This window comes from Mesocricetus auratus, unplaced genomic scaffold (genome assembly GCF_017639785.1).
Source record: "Mesocricetus auratus isolate SY011 unplaced genomic scaffold, BCM_Maur_2.0 Super-Scaffold_15014, whole genome shotgun sequence".
Taxonomy (NCBI): Eukaryota; Metazoa; Chordata; class Mammalia; order Rodentia; family Cricetidae; genus Mesocricetus; species Mesocricetus auratus.
Window position 1 is genome coordinate 16,777,178 of NW_024429186.1, and position 21,868 is coordinate 16,799,045.

General features: G+C 48.3%; 1 protein-coding gene across 2 annotated transcripts in view; it reads right to left on the reverse strand.

Moving 5' to 3' along the window:
• The window catches only part of Slc24a4 (solute carrier family 24 member 4), a 135,072-nt gene that overhangs the window by 13,890 nt on the left and 99,314 nt on the right, over nt 1-21,868 (reverse strand). For both annotated transcript variants that reach the window (XM_005068390.4, XM_005068391.4), the window contains exons 12-13: nt 19,749-19,953; nt 2,650-2,816 (exon numbers count right to left, since the gene is read on the reverse strand). In XM_005068390.4, the coding sequence (XP_005068447.1) occupies nt 2,650-2,816; nt 19,749-19,953 (372 nt within the window). The remainder of the gene's footprint in view (nt 1-2,649; nt 2,817-19,748; nt 19,954-21,868) is intronic.

Below are 21,868 nucleotides of genomic sequence, written 5' to 3' on the forward strand. Positions count from 1 at the left end.
TCTCTCTCTGTTCTTGAGTGTGGATGTGATATGACTAGTGAGTGGTTTTAAGCTCCTTTGGGTTGCTTTCTGCCCATGTTTTTTTTTTTTTTTTTAACAGCAACAGTACACTAGTTAATGGTTCCAGTCCCAGCAACTGCTGTATGACTTTGGACAATCAGGCTTGCTGCTCCGAGCCACAGCTCTCTCATGGGCTCAGTGGTAAGGATGAAATGAGGAAGTGTAAGGTGAATACCTGGCCAGGGCCACATGGTCATGGCGCAATGTTTCCCTTTATTTCAATCATTTGTTTGTACTCAACGGGGACAAGAAAACGAGAGCAATCAGATTTCAGGGTTCTGAGGGCCCCAGACTAAAGGTGTTTCCCAAGTGCAGGCTCAGCCGATATGTGTGGATTACAGAAACAGCCCTGGGAGAAGAACAACAGATGAGTTTGAACATACTGCCCACATGGAGAGAGGGTCCAACAAGCTACCATGCACCCCTGCTCTTGAATGGGGACAGACAGACAGACAGACAGACAGACAGACACACCTCATCTTCTCAGACTGTGGCACACTGCTAACATGCATCGACTTGGAAGGAGGGATCAGGACAGAGATAAAAGAGCAACTGATCCACCATCACTAAATCCGCACTGTTGATCAAAGCCACCGGCTGTGACATATGAGTTTTGAATCAGTGACACTGGACACCTTAAGGGCAGTAACTGAACTACTGTGGAGTTGCTAGAACTGATTCTCCTTAAACTACTGAACCACAGCCTAAGAAACAGCAAGGCGGGGAGAAGATGGGCACAACTTGTAGGTATGCCCACACACTTCAGGGTCTTGGGCCTTATTCTACGCTGGACTCAAACCCCAGCGCTCCAAGCTTCCAGATATGTAGACTTTGAATGGAGGCAGAGCCGTGCTCCCAGCTTCTCTTTGTTCCTCAGTGACCCCAATTGTGCTTTAGAAAGCACAGTCCATTCGAAGGGCCCTCTACTTGACATTGACAGTGCTTGTTTTTTTTATTAAAAATTATTTTTTGAGATAAGATTTCTCTGTAGCCTGACCCTCCTGGAACTTGCTCTGTAGACTAGGCTGGCCTAGAACTAACAGATATCAGCCTGCCTCTGCCTCCCAAGAGCTAGGATTAAAGGTGTGCACCTCTAACATTTGCATTTGGGTCTTCTTCACCCCTTGGAGGTGACAGACAGTCTTAAAGGTGATGGGATAGTCCGGTAGCTTTTTCTCCTTGGTGCCTCATTAGGACAAATGGAAGTAAGCACTGGTCACACCTTAGAGATCAAGGTGAACTCAGAGACACTATCTTTTTTACCTGCTTTTATCATTAAGATGGTTTTATTTCCCCAAACCGAGGCCATCAAAGTCATACCACAGGTCAGATCAGCCCAGCAAGGTGGCTCTCATGACCCCAGTCCAACCTAGCCTAGGACTCTGTTTTTCCAAACAAAAGCAGGATTTGTAAATGAAGATGCTGAAGGTGGGAGTGTCCCATCTCATTGCCACTAGAGCACAGTGAACAGCACTGACATTTTCCCTAAGGAGAGAAGAAAGAATTTCACAAATTCTTTAATTTGGCCTTCTTAGTTCCCATGCCTACTCAAATGTCACAAAATACTTTATTTTTTTAACTTGTTATGTTTTGGGAATATGATTTAATAAGTAACATCACTGGTGCCTTTAAAATGTAAAGAAGGCTGACTTTTCTATTCAGGGAAAGTAAGAAGTGAGATTCAATTATTTTAAGGTATGGTTGTTATTGTCTTTGAGAGTCATCTTCTTCTAGGGGTGTGGGTAGAAACTATTTCAGGCTCTTTTCTCATACCAACACAAGAAAACAAGCTCCCAAACAAACAAACTAACTAAAAATATTCCATGTGCTATTCAGGACACATATGGGCTCTTCACACGAAAGGCTGGGAAGAAGGGAAATGAGATGGAGGCTGGTTGGGGAGCAGGTGTTTAACTATGGGCCAACAAGCTTGAGAGGTGATAGCGGCCACCCCAGCTTCACAGAGGGGCTCATGTTGGCTCCCTGAGTTGGGGCAGTGAGTCACTTGCTCAATTGTAATGGTCTTAAGAGAAAGGACTATTCTTTTGGGCATGGTATGTGGCTCAGTATCAAACACTTGCCTAGTATATGCAAGGCCCTATGTGACTTCCTACAGCCCATCCTTCCTGTTAACCTGCATCCTTCCTCTAGGGTGAAGGGAAAGAGGCCCCTGGGCCCACAGAGGTCTCACCAGTCAAGCCCTGCTCACTCACCTTCCCTGATGATGACCTCTGTGTTAGGAGGAGAAGGAAATGATTTAACGAGGGCCATGCAGCTGACGGATGAGCGTCACAATGAATGGGAATAAGCCATATGGCAGCCATGGTCCCTCTTATTTCTCCTAAGCCCCTGCAGGAAATGGGGGTTTTAGAATGCTATCATTAGCCCCAGCTATTCATATAATTGTGGGTTCTCTATGCCTCGGTTTCTCCACCAATAAAATGGGGGCACTAAAATATTTATTTCATGGGGATGTTATGAGGTCAAAATGGGTCTTCTATAAAATTGTCCTGTGTGTCTGGCACACAGAAAAGGGGTCCACAGGTGGGACCGAAGTCTAGAAGAGGTTGATTAGGGGCTGTCACTCACCAGCCACACCATGAGGTAGGAGAACACGGCGATCCACAGCGTGGCCGTGACGAAGGTGACCATGAAGAACTTCTCCCAGCGGGGCTTGCTGCAGTTGGGGATGGTGACACAGAGGAGGAAGATGAGGGGCCAAGTGAACACCCACTTAGCCTTGTCGCCTTTTGCCTCTGCAAAGGGGTATGGGATAGAGCAAAGGGTGGACAGAAAGACATTGGGTTACGTGGTTGCTTGCCCACTCCTGGTTTATTGTTTTCAAGTGAAACTTGGTGTGACTCCAAGTAACTGAGGCCACAGAACTGTCCTCCATCAGGTCATCTGGAAGTAGCAGGAAGACTCAGTGCTTGTTGGCTGACCAGCATTAGTCCATTGTAATCCTTGATTGACCAGACAAGGAAGGCAAACCAAGAGCAGGGATGACACTGATTCAGGGGAGCTGGGATATGGGTTCTGGAATCAGACAGCTGGAGGAATCCCATCAGTTCTGCTTGTCCCTCTGGGGATAAGGGTCAAACTAGGACAATGCAATAGAGTAGCTGGCCTGTGGAGTGGGGCAAGCATGGCGCTGAGCGCTTTGCTTCTCGCTGCTCTCGTCTGCTCATAAGAACATTCCCGTTGTCTTGGTTGTTGCAGGAATGGTGTGACGTGGAGTGTGGGAAGCACCAGGCACGCAGCCCAGCACAGAGGAGGAGGGAGCAGAAGCCGGAAGGCACACTGAGAACTCGTGCGCGAGACCCCAAAGCTGATGGGAAGCACCAGTGTGTGCATGCAAGAAGGGCACACGTTGGGGCCGGTGAGATGGCTCTGTGGATAAAGTCTCTGTTGACTTATTACACAACTGACTCCTAAAAATTGTCCTCGAACCTCCATGCACCACACATGTGCACAGACGATAACACAAAATATTTTACTACACTTACACATTTCTGTATATCTTTATTTTGTGTGGGTGCGTGGGGATGTGTATCACGGTGCTGGTGTGTGTAGGTCAGAGGACAGCCTGTGGGAGTCGATTCTCCTCCTACCATGTGGGTCTGGGTCACTGACCTCAGGTCATCAGGCTTGATGTCAAGAGCTGTTACCCTAGGAGCCATGCCATTGGTCCTCAAATATTTTAAAAACAAAGTACACATATTCCCCTTGAATACACACAAACAGTTCTCTAGAATGGGCTGAGTGTGTAGCTGTAAAACAAGGCCCAGTGGGTTTAGGACTGATATCAGGCGGTGTGTGCTTGTCAACCTCAAAGGAATGGAATTAGAACTCAATATTGAGAGGAAAGCTGGAAGATTGGCAAACACGTGGAAATCGCATAGCATAGTCCTAAGTAACCAACAGGTCAGAGAAGATATCACTAGGGAAATTAGGAAATAATGGAGGAAACAGAAAGCAAAATGTCAAAACTCGCAGGATGTGGTTGAGAGAGGCTCGCTCTATCTCCCATTTCTAACTGTAAATGCCCAGGTTGAAATGGGAAGCATTTAAAACCCAGGAGCTTATATTCCTCCCAAGACAAGACAAAGAGAGGATTAAGTCAAAGAATGCAAAAGGAAAGAGTGACCCATGGGGAATTCCTGGGGCCTGGGGCTAGACAGACTAGCTAAACTGGAGGACCTGGAATTGGCCTCTGGCTTACACACACACACACACACACACACACACACACACACACACACACACACACTTCCTACACACATGAGCAACATACAAGAGAAAAGGGGTTTGAATAGACCATTCTCCAATGACACATACAAATAGCAGTTAAACCTATTTAAAAATGCCCAACACACAAAATAAAAAAATACATACATAAATGTAATATTCTTTAGTCTTTAAGAAAATACAATTAAAATTATTTCATACCCATAACTATGACTACAGTAAAAAGACATAACAAATATTGTCAAAGATATAGAAAAGTACAAACCCACACATACTGGAGGAGTGAATACAAAATATATAAACTCCTTAGAAATCAGTCCAACAGTTCTCTTAAGGAGTTCAACAGAGCTGGGTAGTGGTGGTGTACACCTTTAATCCCAGCATTCGGGAGGCAGAGGCAGGCAAATCTCTGTGAGTTCAAGGCCAGCCTGGTCTACAGAGTGAGTTCCAGGACAGCCAGAGCTACACAAAGAAACCCTGTGTCAAAAAAACAAAAATTAAAAAAAAATAAAGGTGTTCACCTGAGAGAGATGAAGATAAACGTTATCACAAAAACTCAAATGCTCACATGGTTACTCCCAAATGGAAACAACCCAACTAAAACTCCAGTGAGGAAAGCACGAGCCAGCTATGGCATGTATGTCCTTCAGGGGAAGGACTGAAACACTGAGGCATGCATGTCTCTGCAGGGAGGAGTGCTAAAATGATTATGACAAGGAGGGAAGCCAGACACAAAAGCCACATAGCGCTAGTCTCCATCCAGATGATGTCTGGAACAGAACAATCCAGAAACAGAAAGGAGCTCAGTGGTTACCAGGGAGGGAGACAGCACTGGGAAGTCTTTACTTGTGGATGGTGTTTAGTGATTTTATCTTTGTTTTATAACAAAAATATGTTGGAATTATATACTGACGATGGTCACATTGTTCTCTGAATACAGAAGGAAAAATGTGCCACAAAGGGTCTATTTTATGGCATATGAGTTATATCTCAGTTTTTTAAATTACAGAGCAGGTTGGAGCACCTCAGTTTCGGAGCTGTGTAGGTGCACTATATTATTTCCTAAACAATTATAATCAAAGTGTGTTTACTTACAAAGACAAAGCAAAACAAAGCAACAATGACAATAGACTAACCTAGGCTGCCTATAACCGAGCAAAGAGAATGTGGTTAGCTTGAGATCAGCAAGTCAGCTGGTTATCCATCCAGATGCTGCAGTCAGGAAAACATCTGTCTCCTAGGTCTTATTCTAAAGAAACATCTCCATACTGGGTATGCCCAGCATAGACAGGAGAATGGTTTCTGTCCCATGGTTTGCCCCAAATTCCAGGCTCCCATCTTGCTAACTACATCCCAACCCTTTTGGGCTGCTGAGGAAGACTGAGGCATTCGAAGACTCCATGCAAAGGGGAATAATTCTCTTCAAGGAACTGTGACCCTGGCCCCCTAAATACCCAGGAGCCTCTCCACAGATAGATACAAAAACTATGGAAGGACACATTTCTTCTCTCATAGACACCAAATCGCAGCAGGCGTTTGTCCTTTTGCTGGTATAGGCTTTGCATATTGTTTTGACATCTGTCATCATCTTGGCCCCACCCAAGCAGTTAGCATCAACACCCACCATTGGTTTCCTAGGAAACTGTCCTCCAGCGGACCCTGTCTCCACTGCTGTGGTTTTTAACAATTGGGTGTTACATACTAGTGGGTTAGAAAAATCACTTTAGTGGAAGTAAATCAGTACTTCCTTAAAAAGAAATAAAAATAATGGGGTTACATACAGTGAAAGCTAAAAACCATTCCATGAAACCAGTGTGTGTGTGTTTGTGCATGTATGCACATATATTTATGTGCATACGTATGTGTTATGGGTCAGAGGTCAACCTTGAGTGTCATTCCTCAGGATTTACCCACCTTGCCTTTTTTCTGACAGGGTTTCTCACTGGGAACTGGGTGCCATTTCCTCCAGGCTCCTTGGCCTTTGAGCCTGTCTCTGGCCTCCCAGCAGGTGGACTGACTACAAGCACCACCAGGAAATAATGCTAAAAAGCTGTGAGGCCACAGGGTGATGGGGGCTTTAGTGGTAGCATTCTTGCCTTCCAAGTGGCAGCCACCTCAATGCCCCTGGAAACCCCTCCTGGTGCCTAGCCCTGCCCTTCCCATGCACCGTTACAGATTGGTGGATATGCCAACACCAAGGAGGTCTCATTTCTTCCCCTAAGCCTCTGATTTCTCTCTTGAAGTAGAACATTACAATTTAATTATGTGACAAGAAGTATTTAAAACGGACTGTAACAAAAACAGATGGCCCATCATGCCAGAGGAAAAGAACAGACGTGGTAGCCGATGAAAACCTCACACTAATTTGGATGGGGCACTAATTAGACACTTCAATTAAGGGGGTGGTTAAGCTATGGTCCTAAGGTGGACTGCACCCTTGGCTGCTGGAGAGAGTTTCTGGGGCCCTGGAGCTAAGTGTCCACATGGCTGAGACAGTGTCACTGCTTCTCAAACTCAGAGCCCCTCAGAAGGCTCTGGCCAGCCTACAGGACTGATGTGTTGGAAGGTCTGGATGAAGGGGCTGAGAACTTGCCTTTTTCAAAACATTGCATCTCCCCTATGTTATTCAAGTTGGCCTCCCAACTTCTGGCTCCTCCCACTCATCCTGAGCCACAGTTACTCATGACTGGGCTAGAGAGACAGCTCATCCGTTAAGAGCACTGGCTGAGCTTCCAGAGGACTCGGGTTTGCTTCCTAGCATCTTCATGGCACCTTACAACTACCTGGAACTCCAGTTCCAGGGGATCTGATGCCTTTTTTTTTTTTTTGGCCTCTCCATGCACTAGGCACACAAGTGGTGCAGACATACATGCAGGTCAAACATCCACACACATTACAAGAAGAGGAGGAGGGGGAGGGGGACAAGGATGAGGGGGACGAGGAAGAACATGAGGAGGAGGAGGAGGAAGAGGAAGAAGAGGCAGAAGAAGGAAGAGGAGATGACAAGAGATATTTCTAATTAGTTCCTAGTGGTTGCTTAGGCTGGACCACAGTTTAAGAACCCCACTGTAGGTCAACCCCATTTGCAAACACTGGAGATATAATCACCACATCAAAACGTCACCCATTTAAAGTGTTTGGTTAGGTGGGCTTTAGTATTTACATAGCCTTAGCTCCAGTATAATAACATTCAAAATGATTTCCACCAGCCTGGGTAGAAACCCATGCCTGTTAATAGTGATTCCTACCTCCTCTAAACTCTGGGAAGCACAGACTTGTTTTCAACGTCTAGGTTTAATTATTCTACACATCTCAGCTAAATGGAATAGAACTGTGTCCCTTTTTGCCTGGGTTTCTTCACTTGGCACAGTGTTCATGTAGCATGCACTAATACTTTATTCCTTTTCACAGATGAGTAATCTTCAACAACATGAATATGTGTTTTTTTTCTTTCAGGGCTGGGTATTGAACCCAATGCCTGGCATCTGCCGGGCAAGCACAGTCAAATGCTCTGTTACTGAGCTGCAGCCCTGGTCCTGTATGGGGCATATTATTCTTATTCATCCTTAGTGGATGTTCAAGTTATTCCTACTTCTGGGCTACTATGTGTACACATATACACACACACACACACACACACACACTCTGGCCTCTCTTTGCAAGTAGGCACACAAGCGGTGCAGACACACATGAAGGCGAACCATCCACACATACGAGGAGGAGGAGGAGGAGGAGGAGGAGGAAGAAGAAGAAGAACAAGAAGAAGAACAAGAAGAAGAAGAAGAAGAAGTCGTCATATTTCTAACTAGTTTTCAGTGGAAGTACAGGAGTAGAATTAATTGCAGGGTCCACAGTATCTCTATTTAACGCTCTGAGAAACCACTGGTGTGCTGTCTAAAGTGGCAGCAGCATTTTACTTCTCTTCCAGTAATGTGTGAAGTCCTCTCCCCCCACCTTTTGGGTAACATTTGTTAATAACTTTCTTCTTTTAGTCACTTGAAGGATATGAAGCAGCAGATCACTGTTTTTTGTTTGTTTTTAACACAAGGTCTGGTCATGTACTCGAGGCTGGCTTTGAACTTGCAATACCTCTACCTCAGTGTTCTGAGTGCTAGGATTGCAGGCGTAAGCCACCACATCTGGCCTCATTGCACTTTTAATTAGAGTTTTTCTAATAACTTAGACGCTGAACATCTTTTAAGGCTTATTGATCATTTGTACATCTTAAGACAAACACCCAAAGCCTTGGTCTATTTTCTGATTTTGGCCAAAATCCTTGGTCTTCCACTGAACATGCACTGGCAGTGGCAGGTTTTCATTGCTACTCACTATCTGGTTGAAGAATTTTTACCAGATGTTTTCTGAAAAAAATTTAATCAAGAAAGAGTATTGATCTTTGCTTATATTACACTGTCTAAATTGCTGCACCCGTCCGTGCATGTGTGCGTGTGCGTGTGCGTGTGTGTGTGTGTGTGTGTGTGTGTGTGTGTGTATGCACGCGTGAATATGCACACACGCACGTGCCGGGTGCCGGTGTACTGGGGTGGGGATGGAACCTAAGGCCTCCCGCACACCAGGCAAGCACTCTATCACTATACCATATCTCTTCTTTCTTTTTCTTTTGAGACTGAGTTTCCCGAGTTGCCCCTGTTGGCCTTGAACTTGATTTGCAGCCCAGGCAGGTTTTGAATTTGAGATCTTCCTGCCTCAGCCTTCCAGCTAGCTGGGATTACAGATCTGTGTCATCATGTCTGGTGACACTGACTAATCTTATACAATGATCAAAACCGGAACTCTTGGGATAAATTCCACTTGGTAAGATCCATTTTATAAAGTTAAACCGTCCCTCACAGAAATTAATGACTAGCTAATGAAATAGTAAAGGCACAAACAGAGCTATTTCCTCCTCCTGGTGGCCTCAGCTGTGGGGAGGAGACGGTGCTGTCAAGGAGAGATTAACCAATGCTGTCTTGTCATTGTCCAACATTTACATCGTCTCCCACTTCCTGTAGGCAGGGTTTGCAAATATTCTGCTTTCTGTATCTGTTTTGGAGACGGCATTCCCCCTATTTCACAGGTTAGTAAACAGAGGTTTGGTTAAATCCATGGCTTATTTAAGCTCAGACAGCGGAAGATGGTACCAGCTCCTCAGATCTCCATCTGGCTCCCTGTGTTAGCTGCTCTCTTATCCCTGGGTCTCACAATTCCAGATCTGTGGGCGTCCCTCTGTACCCCTAGTTGGCAGGTCACGATCAGCCCATCATCAATTTATCCCGTTGCTTTGGAGGCCACAGAAAATGCTGTCAAGATTCGCTAGTCTTTGGGCTGGAGAGATGCCTCAGAGGCTAAGAGCATGCGCTGCTCTTCCAGAGGACCCAGGTTCTGTTCCCAGCACCCACTTCAGGTAGCTCACAATGGCCTGTAACCCCAGCTCCAGTCTGATATGTACTCATATGCACACAGACACAGGTGTGCAAGCATGCACACACACACACACACATACACACATGCACACACTTAAAAATAATAGATAATCTTTGAAAAGCTTTTTTATTCTCTTAATCCTGGAGTAAACTTTGCAACCCATCATTTTTGTTATTTTTTTTCTTCAGTGTGAAACAATTTTTTTTTAATTTTATTTTCCAGTTTAAATTTAGATAAGAAACAAGGTTGCTTCACAAGTCAGTTCCAGGTCCCTCTCCCTTTCCCTCCCTTCCTCCCGAGCCCTTCCCCCCCCCCGTTATCCCCTCATTTCCCCAGGGAGGGTGAGGCCCTCCATGGGGGTGTGCATAGTCTGTCATTTCATATAGGGCAGGGCCTAGACCCTTCCCCAAGAGTTCGGGGTGAGAGTGCACCTCACATTGTTCTATGGGAGTCCAAAGTCCGTGTGTATACTTGGGATGGGTACTGATCTGCTGCCCAAGGCTCAATAGATTCCCTAGGCCTCCTCACTGACACCCAGATTCAGGGGGTCTTGATCAGTCCCATGCTGGCTTCCCAGGCTGATGCCTGGGATTCAAGAGTTAACCTTTGTCTGGTCAGCTGCTTCTGGGGGTTAAACCAGCCCAGTCTTAATCCCTTTTATCATCAGTCCTCCCTCTCTGTTACTGGCTTTCTTGAGTTCAGCTCAGTACTTAACCAAGGGAGTCTGCCTCTTCTTCGATCAGCCACTAAAATTTTCATTACATTTTTATGACATTGATGAGTTTAGAGTCTTCTAATCACTAACAATAATAATTCTCGTTATTCTTCTCAATAAACTGGCTGTTTCCTGACAGGCACATGGGTGTACTGAACACGGCCTGGCGTGGAGCAAGCATTAATTGGAGCTGCTGCTGTCACCCACCCACTATCTTCCACCTATCACATGCCTCCTTTTCAAGCACTGCTTGTGGTTGTGAACAGACGGGTTTTGATCCTGAGGGCTCTGGAGGGTCAAAGAGGAGCCCAGGAGGTACAGATGTATGGCCGAGGTTTGTGGGAGAGAGGGTGGGAAAACATTATACAACAGTAAGGTTGGGGGCAGGTCCTGCTTAGGGTGAGTCACAGGTAGGCTGGCAGACCGGGGGACAGGGACACCAAAGGCCCAGAAAGAGTTGCTTCCTGGCAGCAAACCCTGGAGGCCGCCTTCCTGAGGGCCTGGTCTTCCTCTCACGCTGAGGAGCAACTTAGGGAACCGCATCAGGCTTCTTGAGAGCGTAGCTGCGCTGCCTCCCAGACACCGCTGTCCCCCGGTGGAAGGACAGTTCTGACCCGCATCTCTCTGTCTATGGAGAAGTCGGAGTCCCCTCATCTGGGACTGGTCCCAGAGACCCTGGCCTCTCTGAGTCAACTCATCCTCATCTGCCTGAGCTTGCTAAGGAAAGCAGAGCATTCAAATGCATGCTCTGCCGCTGAGGGCCTTGAGTTCGAGTCCCTAGAAGTGGTAAGTGGTGGATGAGCGCCAGAACCCCCAAGGGTTCCCAGCCCCATGCTGCCCTCTCGTCAGAGTGGGCTCTAGGGCCCAGTACTTACCAGCCGCAGACCTAGCAGTGGGACTTCCCTTCCCATAGTCTGCTCCATTTTCACTGACATCAAAAGAGGGAGCCATTTACAGACAGGCGGGCCTGGGTGCCAGTTCCAGCTGTGGCTCCTATTCACAATCTCAGAGTCCACATGAGGGAAATGGGAATCCACCCGCCCTCCCAGCAGGAGCCGCCGGCAGAGTCCAAGTACAAACACGAGATGCTTAGTGGACATTAGGGACCACGGGGGTGGGGTAGGAGAATGCTGTGCACCTAGAGTCCATCCCTCCCTTGTCTCTCTAGGCTCTGTGGGTTCCTCATGCTCCCCCTGCCTCAGGTCTGGGTTAGTCGTGAAAGTGCTTTATAGCTTCACCATGACCTTCCCACAAACATGGCCCTTAGCATCTCCCATGGCAAGGTGTCCATTCTGTGTCCCCCCACCCCCACCCTGCCCCGCCCCGTCTACAGAGGCTGCAAAGGAAGCAAAGGCCTCCTCTTCTTCCTCCTCCTCCTCCTCCTCCTCCTCCTCCTCCTCCTCCTCCTCCTCCTCCTCCTCCTCCGAGTTCTAGTTCTGGCTTCCCAGAAGGTTCCTCAATCTAAGAAGCAGAAGTGAGGAGAGGTGGGGCCCCTTTTCTGTGGCTGTGGGTTCGTGAGCATGCAGTAAGCTGCGGGGGAGCTGCGTTGGCTACAGCGCTGAGCACAGCCTGGCAAGCTTCTTTTTAACAATCCCCTTTGGGCCAAAGGAGCTGCGTGGTTTCAGCCGCCAGCCTCGGGCATCACAGAAAAGGTCAGGGCTCCCTGGCAGGACCCTGGGTCAGAATCCTGGGTGTCCCGGTGCTGCCCTGCTCTGGCAGAGGGGATGCATCTTGGGATTTCCTCGAAAACTGACATGATGCAGGCTGGGTTTGGGCCTGGTGGAGAGCTCTCTTTGAGGAAGCCATTGGCTGAGTTTCCTATTTGGAATATAGTCTAAAAATTCCCAGTAATGCTTTGAACGCGAACATTCAGAGACTGTCTACCGCTAACCACAGAGAACCACTGCTTTCACTGAAGAAAGAATGCTGAGCCTCCCACAGCAGAGCATGAGGCTCTACGAGTTCTTTGAACAACCACTTACAGCCTGGAGTTATGGTTCAGAGGTAGAGCACTTGCCTAGCATGCACAACGGTATGGGTTTCATCCCCAGCAGGGCAAACTAATAATAACAAGTAGTTGATAAATTAATTATATCTAAACTACTTGAAGCCCAAAAGTAGAAACAACCCAAATGTCTAAACAAGTGTGGGATGTTCACTAAAAGGAAAAAAAATACAGTACACGTTACCGTGTGGCTAAACCTTGAAGACACTCTGCAGCCTGGAACAAGAGGTTGTATGTCACATGATCTCCCATGTGTGAAATATGCAGCTTAGATCTCTCTAAAGAACAGAAGTAGGCTAGCTGTTGCCAGTGTTGGGGGGGGGCTGCAATAGTTATAGAGTTTCTCTGGAGGAATGATAACAACTCCTTAATAGTGACTGTGGCAATGGTTGTATACCTTGGCGAACCCACGAAAAGGTATGAATTATATCTCAATAAAGTTGTTCTATTCAAGAATCAAAGTGCTCAGCCAGGATTTGTTCCTATTGGTCTGTGAGCTGATACCTCAGGGATGCACATAGTGACAGACAGGAGAGTGAATGACTGACAGGAGAGTGACTGACAGACAGGAGAGTGACTGACAGACAGGAGAGTGACTGAAGGGAAAAGTCTTTGAAATCATGACTCTGACATAGAGGCTGCACACTATGAGGTGTCTCTGGAAGCTCCCATGACCAAGGAAAGAGCAGGTCATTTCCAACAAAAGTTCCAAAGAGTCTATGGGGCCTGGGCAGTGGGAACAGTGGCGCAGCTGTGCACAGCATCCTAGGAACTGCAGATAGATGTCCCCATACAAGAGGAGGCAGTACCAGGGGTTCAGAGAGGACTTCATCAGTACCGGAACTGGAGGCTAGAGGACTTCATCAGTACCGGAACTGGAGGCTAGAGGACTTCATCAGTACCGGAACTGGGGGCTGAAGAACCCAAAGGCCTTCTAGACAGGCTCCCCATCAGAAGCCCCGCCCAGTGTAAGCGAAGAAGCCCTGAGAAATCCTGTCATGGACTGAGCTGCATCCTTTGCTATTTCAGTTGAGAGCTGAATCCCTAACCCTAAAGTGACCATATCTGGGGGCAGGGCATTCTGGAGGCAATTCAGGTTCAATGAGCTCTTTAAGGGTGAAAGAAGGGGGCTTTAGCCAGGAAAGTATTTGCCATGTAAGGATGAGGACCAGAGTTCAATCCCCAGAATCCACATTAAAAAAAATAAATAAAAAAGATAGCCAGGTGTGGTGCTGTCTTTAACCCTCAAACTACAGAGGTGCAGATGGGGAGAATCCTGGGGCTCACTGTCCAGGCAGCCCAGATGAACTGACAAGTTCCCAGGTCAGTGAGAGACCCCATCTCCCCCATCTCAAGAAGCAAGGTGGGGAGTGACTGAAGAAGTCACCTGAGGTTGACCTCTGACCTTCAGGTGGACACATACACAGATACATGTGAGGTTGACCTCTGACCTTCACATGGACACACATAGACACATATGAGGCTGACCTCTAAGCTTCACATGGACATACATCGACATATATGAGCTTGACTTCTGACCTTCACATGCACACACATAGACACATGTGAGGTTGACCTCTGGCCTCCACATGGACATACATATAGTTACATACATGTACATGGACACACAGAGTGTTGGAGATTCTGAATGTTCTCTCTTTCTAGGTGTATGCACCAAACAGAGGCAGCTGAGCTTGCAGTGGGCAACCAGGAGGCCATCCCAGCCACGCTGCTATCCTGATGGCAGACTTCTGGCCTCCAGAACTGTGGGAGGAGAGATCCCTGTCGCTTACAGGGCCCAGCCTATGGTGACTAGCACAGAGAGCTAGAGGAATTCATGTGGCCCCTGGCATGTGTCCCAGCAGATGTTGGCTGCCCCGATGATGGGACAGGAAGGTCCTGGTGGGTACAATATGGAATGGGAGAGAAAGGTTCTACTGCAGGGCCAGGAAGGCTGTCATGGACACACAGGGCATCCCAGATCATAACCCAGCTACAAACAACTGACATCAGTGGTTTTCCCCTGGTAGGGAGCAGGGTACCTGATGTGAGGATACAGCAAGGACTGTTGACCCTGGTTTCCACAAGAGGCAATGATTCACCTCTTCCCTGGGAGACCACACCCTAGCTTCTGGGGGCCAGGGTAGGAAGAGGAAACCCCAGGCTATGAGGAGGCTTGGGCATTACTGCCCTAGCTTTTGGATGGTCAAAGTAGGGCCTCTGCCTCCTGTTCTGGACAGCTATAGTGAGGGAAGGATGGAATGTGTGGTCAGACTTTTGGCTCCTGAGGCCATAGTAGACCAAGTAGAATTTGCTTGGACCATACACACACACAGACACACAGACACACACACACACAGACACACACACACACACACACACACACACACACACACACACACGGTTCTTCTTTTGTGACACTGCAACACAGTGCTGTTATCTATAAAGTTCCTAAGAACCGCCCAGTTTAAAAGAAAAGTCTGGATGTTTTTTGTCAGATTTGTCTGGGAAGCCTGGAAGCTCCTCGGGAAGAGGGATTATAGTCTGCCCTGTCCCAACTGTAGCCTAAGGCCAGAACACAGCCTAGAGCCCAGACGTTGACTGCCTAGGAGAATAACTGCACAGTGCTTACAGGCCTGTGCCTGGCATGTAACAGGCGCTCAGCGTGGCCTATTTCCTTCCTTTGACTTTCAAAATGGAGGATTCCTGAACCCGTGGCTTTTCTAGAACATCGACTGTGGTCCCATCAGGGTGGATGGAACCTGGGCACAGCATACACTGTGTGGATGAAGCAGTCCACATGAATTCTTAGAGTGCCTACTATGCATTAGACAGTGCAAGGCCTGGTGATATTATCTTATGAACTGTTTAGGATACAAGTGCCAGCCCCTACTGCGTGGATGAGTAGGGGGCCCAGGGTCACAGTGCTCCGGAGAAAGGTAGGGCTGAAATTCAAATATAGGACCCCCAGACTCTAGAGCTTGCCCCCAGCCTGCCTGAAACAACACAAAATCATGAGCATGGGCGTGGCTCACACCAATCTCTTGAGCCCTTAATATAGCCACGTGGCTCCCAAGTTGGCCCCAGGGACTTCTTCCTTTTCCAAAGGTCCTAGTACTTGGTATCCCTAAGGGCTGTGGTGGGGAGAACAGCAGCCTCATGGACTCCCAGGAGGCATCTCAGAGCTACCACAGGCCCTAGGCCTGTGAAACCAGCAGAGCTGAACTGAATGGAGGCCAAGAGGGCCTAGAATTAAGGCCATGGGTGTGGTATTCACTGGTCTCCTTAACTTCCTATGAACCTTGACCTCTACCTCCCCCCACCCAGGTCACTGTCTGCACCTAGAGGGACAGCCACCACCCGGAACTGTTTCCATGGCTATTCTGCTCCCAGGGAGGAGGAAGAGGGACTATAGTTTCCACGGGCAACCCTGTAAACACCTCAGCTACACAAAGGGCACTTTCCCTGGATAGGGAAGCTGGCTGGATCCTGAGCATGGAGCCAGCCCTGAGGGGAAGCTGAGGAAGCTACTGTTCCTGGCTAGGTCAAGGCCACACCCCAGGACATCCTGAAACCAAGAAGGAAGGTGGGCCAACTGTGGAGGAAGGTCAGAGCTCCCCGAAGGGCTCAGGGAGAATTCACAAAACAGTTACCTAGGGGGCAGCTATGGGTGGGGCGGTCCCTGGCAATAGCGCCATGCTATGTAGTGACCCGCCCTGAGACCCCCACAGCTATATCCCTGAGGTGTTCCGGATTTGGATGTAGCAGAGAGGGAGGGGCAGGTCCCAGGGGCTGTTCCACTTACTCCTGCCACATTTGAGGCTTGGAGGAATCAGAAATGAGTCATCCTTGCCAGGGGCTACCCGACTCTGCAGAGCAAGAGCTGAAGCTCATGTGTCTCTCCAGTAGCCTTCCGGATGTCGGGACTAGGATGACAATGAAGTGGCCAGTTGGGAGTGGCAGAGGGAAGCACAGAGCTGCACATGCCCATCTCTCAGAGCTGAAGACCACGCACGGGGACTAAGGGTCCGTCGTCACAGGTTCCCGGCTGTGCCTTTCTTGCTGTGGCCCTCTTCTAACCTCCTCCCTGCACCCAGCAGTGGTCCTTTGATTACCATAGCCCCACGGCCTGTCCCTTGACTTAATCTTGTAGACCCCGGAAAAGAATGGAGCTGGTGGTAGGGTGACACAGGGCGGTGAATGGGCACCCAGGATGAAACCCAAGGCCTGTCGTCCTGTCTCTTAGAAACCCCGGGCCCATCCTGGTCAATTGGGCTTGGAGCTGTCTCTGGGAGGATGGACTGCTCTCCTAGGCTCCTGCTCTATGGAAGCCCACCATCCTCAGCATGTCCTAACAGGGACCTCAGGGGACCCTGGATCTGGAGAGGACCCCTCCTTGGCTTTCAGGGTCCCAGATAACTCAGGGACAACTCCTACCAAATTAATGTGACTTTCACCCTGGCCAGCCAAAGAGGCTGAGCATACAAAGTGCATGGTCCCAGAGGGATGCAGGGACGTAATGATGCAGAGATGTATCACCAGTGGTCCAGACACCAGTTCCTTTGGGTCATCTGGATAGCAGAGGGGCCTGGAAAGGCTAAATCCCAGGACTAATCTCCCCAGGGACCTCAGCAAAGGGGCATATTTCATTTTTTTGGAGTCTATATTTGGTGTAGAAAAAAAAGATGCTTGATCAGGTCTAACAATTCCTAACCCAGACAAATCCCTGAACTACCCCAGAGAAGCGTGAACACATGTGCCCTCCATGCCCAGGCCCAGGCTCGGAGCTAGGTTCTGAGTTTAAGGAAGAGCCCTGGTGTTTTGGAATATTTGTTTATACTGTAAAGATGGGTCTTTGCCAAGGCATCTTCTGATTGGTTTAATAAAGAGCCTGAATGGCCAACAGCTAGCCAGAAGGTACAGGTGGGACTTCTGGGCAGAGAGAGAACTCTGGGAAGAAGATGGAGTCGCCAATCACCAGGAAGCAGCATGGGCAGTACAGACAGATGAGGTAACTAGCCACATGACAGAGCACAGATGAAAATAAATGAGCTACTTTAAGTAGTAAGAACTAGAGGAACAAGCCTAAGCCAAGGCCGAGCTTTCATATTAATAAGTCTCCATGTCATTATTTGTGAGCTGGTGGCCAAAAGAAAAATATGACTACACCCTGGAGTGGAAGTAAGGTACATGCAATGGAGGCTTTCTAACCCAGAAACTCCAGGGAGTCCACGGTCCCAGGAGAGCCTCCATCTCCAGACACAGTGCCCAGGGTCCCAGGGAGTCCATGATCCCAGGAGAGCTTCTATTTCCAGACACAGTGCCCAGGGCAGCTACACAGATGGGGCCAAAGCAGAGCAGGTACTTAGTGAGTGAGGTGTTAAGCATAGGATTTTTTGTTTGTTTTTCGACAGTGTTTCTCTGTATTGCTTTAGAGACTGTCCTGGAACTCACTCTGTAGACCAGGCTGGCCTCGAACTCACAGAGATTCACCTGCCTACGCTGGGATTAAAGGCATGCACCATGAACACCCAGCTAAGCATAGGATTTTTATTAGTACAATATAAAGTTTTAGATTGGAAAGCTCCAGAATCCTGCTGCCTCTTAGGATGGTGAGCAACAGGACAGAATAGCCAGGAACAGAGCCCAGTGCTTAAGACTCTGGGTTCCACCTAGGACAGGAGAGAGTTCACGGAATGCTGAGTACAGTGAACAACACAGGGTGGGTTCTAGATCTTCTCACGGGCAAACTCTTGAGTTTACTCACTCAACTGGTTTCCAAGTGTGCAGACACGGTACGGGGACACAGAAGTAAGTCAAATAAACAAATATGTCAGCTCTTAAGGATCTGCTAGTTCAGCGGAGGGAGTTACTCAAATAAAAAAATTATATAAAGCATTTATAATAAGGTGTGGGGGGTGAGGCTGGAGACATGGCTCACTGACTGCTCTTCCAGAGGACCCAGGTTCAATTCCAAGCACCCATGTGGCAACTTACAACTGTCTGCAACTGTCCAATGCCCTGATACAGACACACCAATGCACATAAAATGAAAATAATAAATCTCAAAAGAAAATAAGGCAGCCTAGGAGGACCACGCTGGAGCAGAGACAAGAGATAAAGTCATGTGGATAACCGAGTCAAGCCCATTCCTGCAAAGGGCAGTGCAAAGGTACCAAGGTAGACACGTGTGCAGTGAGCTTGGGGGATGGCAGTGAGGAGACCAGTGTGGCTGGAGTTGAGGGTACCAGAGAGAGAAGAGCAGGTAAATTCACCAAGGACATAGCAGTTGGATGACTCTAGGCCTGTAGGGCAAACTCAGAGAGAGAGGGGAGAAAGGGGGAGAGAGAGAGAGAGAGAGAGAGAGAGAGAGAGAGAGAGAGAGAGAGAGAGAGAGAGAGAGAGAGAGGGAGGGAGGGAGGGAGGGAGGGAGGGAGGGAGGAAGGGAGGGAGAGGGAGAGGGAGAGGGGGGGGAGGGAGAGACAGAGAGAGACAGAGACAAAGACGGAAAGAGAGAGACAGAGAGAGAGAGAGAGAGAGACAGAGAGAGAGAAAGAGGAGATGCTTGAGGACCTGAGGCAGCCTGTGGCCTGCATCCAGATGTGTCTGGTGAAACTGTGTAAGCAGGTCATATGTGGACAAGTGTCCTGCTCATGAAAGTGAAGGACAAGAGTGTAAGGGTCCATAGAGAGCACAGAGATGACCCAGCAGGTGAGCGTGCTTGCTCTGCAAGCAGGAAGACCTAAGTTTGAGTCCCTAGCACCTATATAAAAAGCCAGGCGCAGCTGTAGGAGCTGGGAGGCAGAGACCAGAGGATCATGGGACTTGCCGGCCAGCAGCCTAGCTCCAAATTCAGTGACAGACCCTGTCTCAAAGCAATAAAATGGAGAGCAATAGAGCAGGACGCCCGATGCCATCTTCCTTTGACCACTGCATCAATGCATGGGTGCATGTAGCCCCCAACCCCCCACTCACTAGTGTCTATAGAAACAGTATTGCTTGCTGCTGGTTTTTTATTGTTAGACAGACCAACTGCCCCTAGCATTCAAGTGTGGTCACTAGGTTACTGGTGCTTTCTGAGGGTCACATTCAACAGTGTCTGCATCTGTCCAACTCTTACCTGTAATACTGACAGTATGCTTAGCCAGTGCCATAGGGCACTCTAGTGACCTAATGTCAGCCCTCTGTACCAGTCCTCCACCACCCCAGAGTCCGGGTCTCCATCCCAAAGACCTAGGCATGGTCCCAGTGATACTCACAGAGGCCTAGCCAGAGGGCCAGCACCCCCAGACTCACCAGGCATTGAGAAGGGGGACAGGAAGACCGTCTCTACTGACTCGGGTTCTGGGGGTGGTGGCTGTGGTGGTGGCTGCTGCTCCTGGCCCTGTTGTGGGTCTTCAGGGTTCTCCCCAGGGACATTTCCATTCTCCATGTTCTCGTGTCTCCCATTTTGCAGTGGCTTGTTATTAACACCATTGGCCGAGTTGATCAACCTCTGTCGCTGTGGGGACGGGAGGCAAGACAGACACCAAGCTGGGTGACACAGAACCATGCAGTGCCTTCTTCCTTACAATCTCCCAACTCTGAACAGCAGCCACCAGTTGCCTCCCATCCTTGCCAGCACGTGCCGTAATCGGTCCTTGCCACTCTGGGTGTGTGCTGGTGTGGAATCTAGCTTCACTCAGCCTTTCTCCAACAACCAATGCTCCGAACATCTTACTAGGTTGTTGGTCAATGGGTTGTCCCTCTGAGTTTCATTCCATACCTGATGAATGTCTTCTCCAAAGACAGCAGCTTCCACCAAACCCATCCCCTTCCTTCCCACCCTTTGCCATGGTGGATGACAAAAGCAGCTTTGGTGCCACCCTAGCCTGGATGTTCTTGCTTGGTTGGGGGCATGGACAGAAGACATACTAAACGAAATCAACAGGGCTGAGGTTGTAGCTCAGTTGGTAGATTATATGCTTAGCATGCAGAATCCCACACTTAATAAATAGGGCTTGGTGGCAAATGCCTGGAGCCCCAGCACTTGGAGGCCAGAGGCTTTAGGGCAGTAGAATCACAATCAAGGATTATGTTTGGCTGCCTAGCAAGTCTGAGGTCAGTTTGGGCTATAAGAAACCCCATCTCAAAAGAAAAGAAATAAAGAAATGACAGGCCTCATATTCTCTAGAACCTGTCTCCCCATTCAGCTTCCTTCACTTTGTTCCCAGTCATGGCTTAGAGATCAGTCCTGTGGATTATGGTCATTCCACAGTAACCTTCAAATCTTCCCTACCACTTCAATAAGAGACTCAGGGACAGAGCCGTGGCCCTCAGCAAACTTCCATAACGGGGTGCCCAGAACCCATCCTGGCGGTCTCATGGGGGTCATTACCACTCATTAATGAAGGTTCACCTTGCTCTGAAGGCTGCTGAGCTGTCTTAATGTAGGTTTGAGACAAAGACTCCTGAGCTAGGAAAAGCTGTGTGTGTGTGTGTGTGTGTGTGTGTGTGCATGTGTGTGCATGTGTGTGTACATGTGTGAGTGTGTGTGCATGTGTGCTTGTGTGTTCTCAACTTTTTTCCACAAGTAGTCCTTAACACTTAGCCCACCAAAAAAAAAGCAAAGGAGCTTTGTCTGATAGTCAGGCCTAGGCATGATGTATTTGGTTAGTTAACTGGGATTAAATGCAAAGCTGCCCATGAAGCCCCATACAAACAAAAACAAATATGGAAAGACCTATTTATGCAGAGACAGAATTATAAAAGCAGGACCATTGCTCCACAGTAGGATGAAGGTGATGATTGTGTATGGGGGGGTGCAGGGTTACAGCTCTGGCTTTGCAGAATCCATGAAGGATTACATTCCACCCCCAAACGTGTGCATAATTAAAAATAAAAATTAAAAGACAATCTTTAAAATGACTGAGGAAATGAGACCACAGTGTCACATGTGTGCATACATGCATGTGTGAATGACTGCCTGTGTGTGAGTGTTTACATGTGCATGTTCATGTGCACATACAGATGGAGGTGTGTACATCCAAATACAATTGTGTAGGTGTGCATGCAACAGGTGACCACTCATGTGGAGGACAATGGGTTAACCTCAAGAGCTGTCTGCTGTTTCTACTTGAAATGGAACCTCAGCGTTGGGATTGCAAGTACATGCCAACAGGCCTGGCTCTTTAAATGTGGGTTCCGAGGACTGAACTCAGGTCCTCATGCTTTTGAGACCAGAACCTTACCAAGTTCTTTCCTCAGAGTGTCTCAATAAATAAGTTTGAACCTGGATATTCTGTAGGTTTTGCTCTGCACTGTTCCATCCTATGAGGAGGGTCTTTAGGCCCCAGGTGCAACCCTCTAATGAAAGTGGATGAAAATTTTAAGGCTGGAAGCATCCTGTCTAGGAACCTCAGACAGGAAGTGAGGCC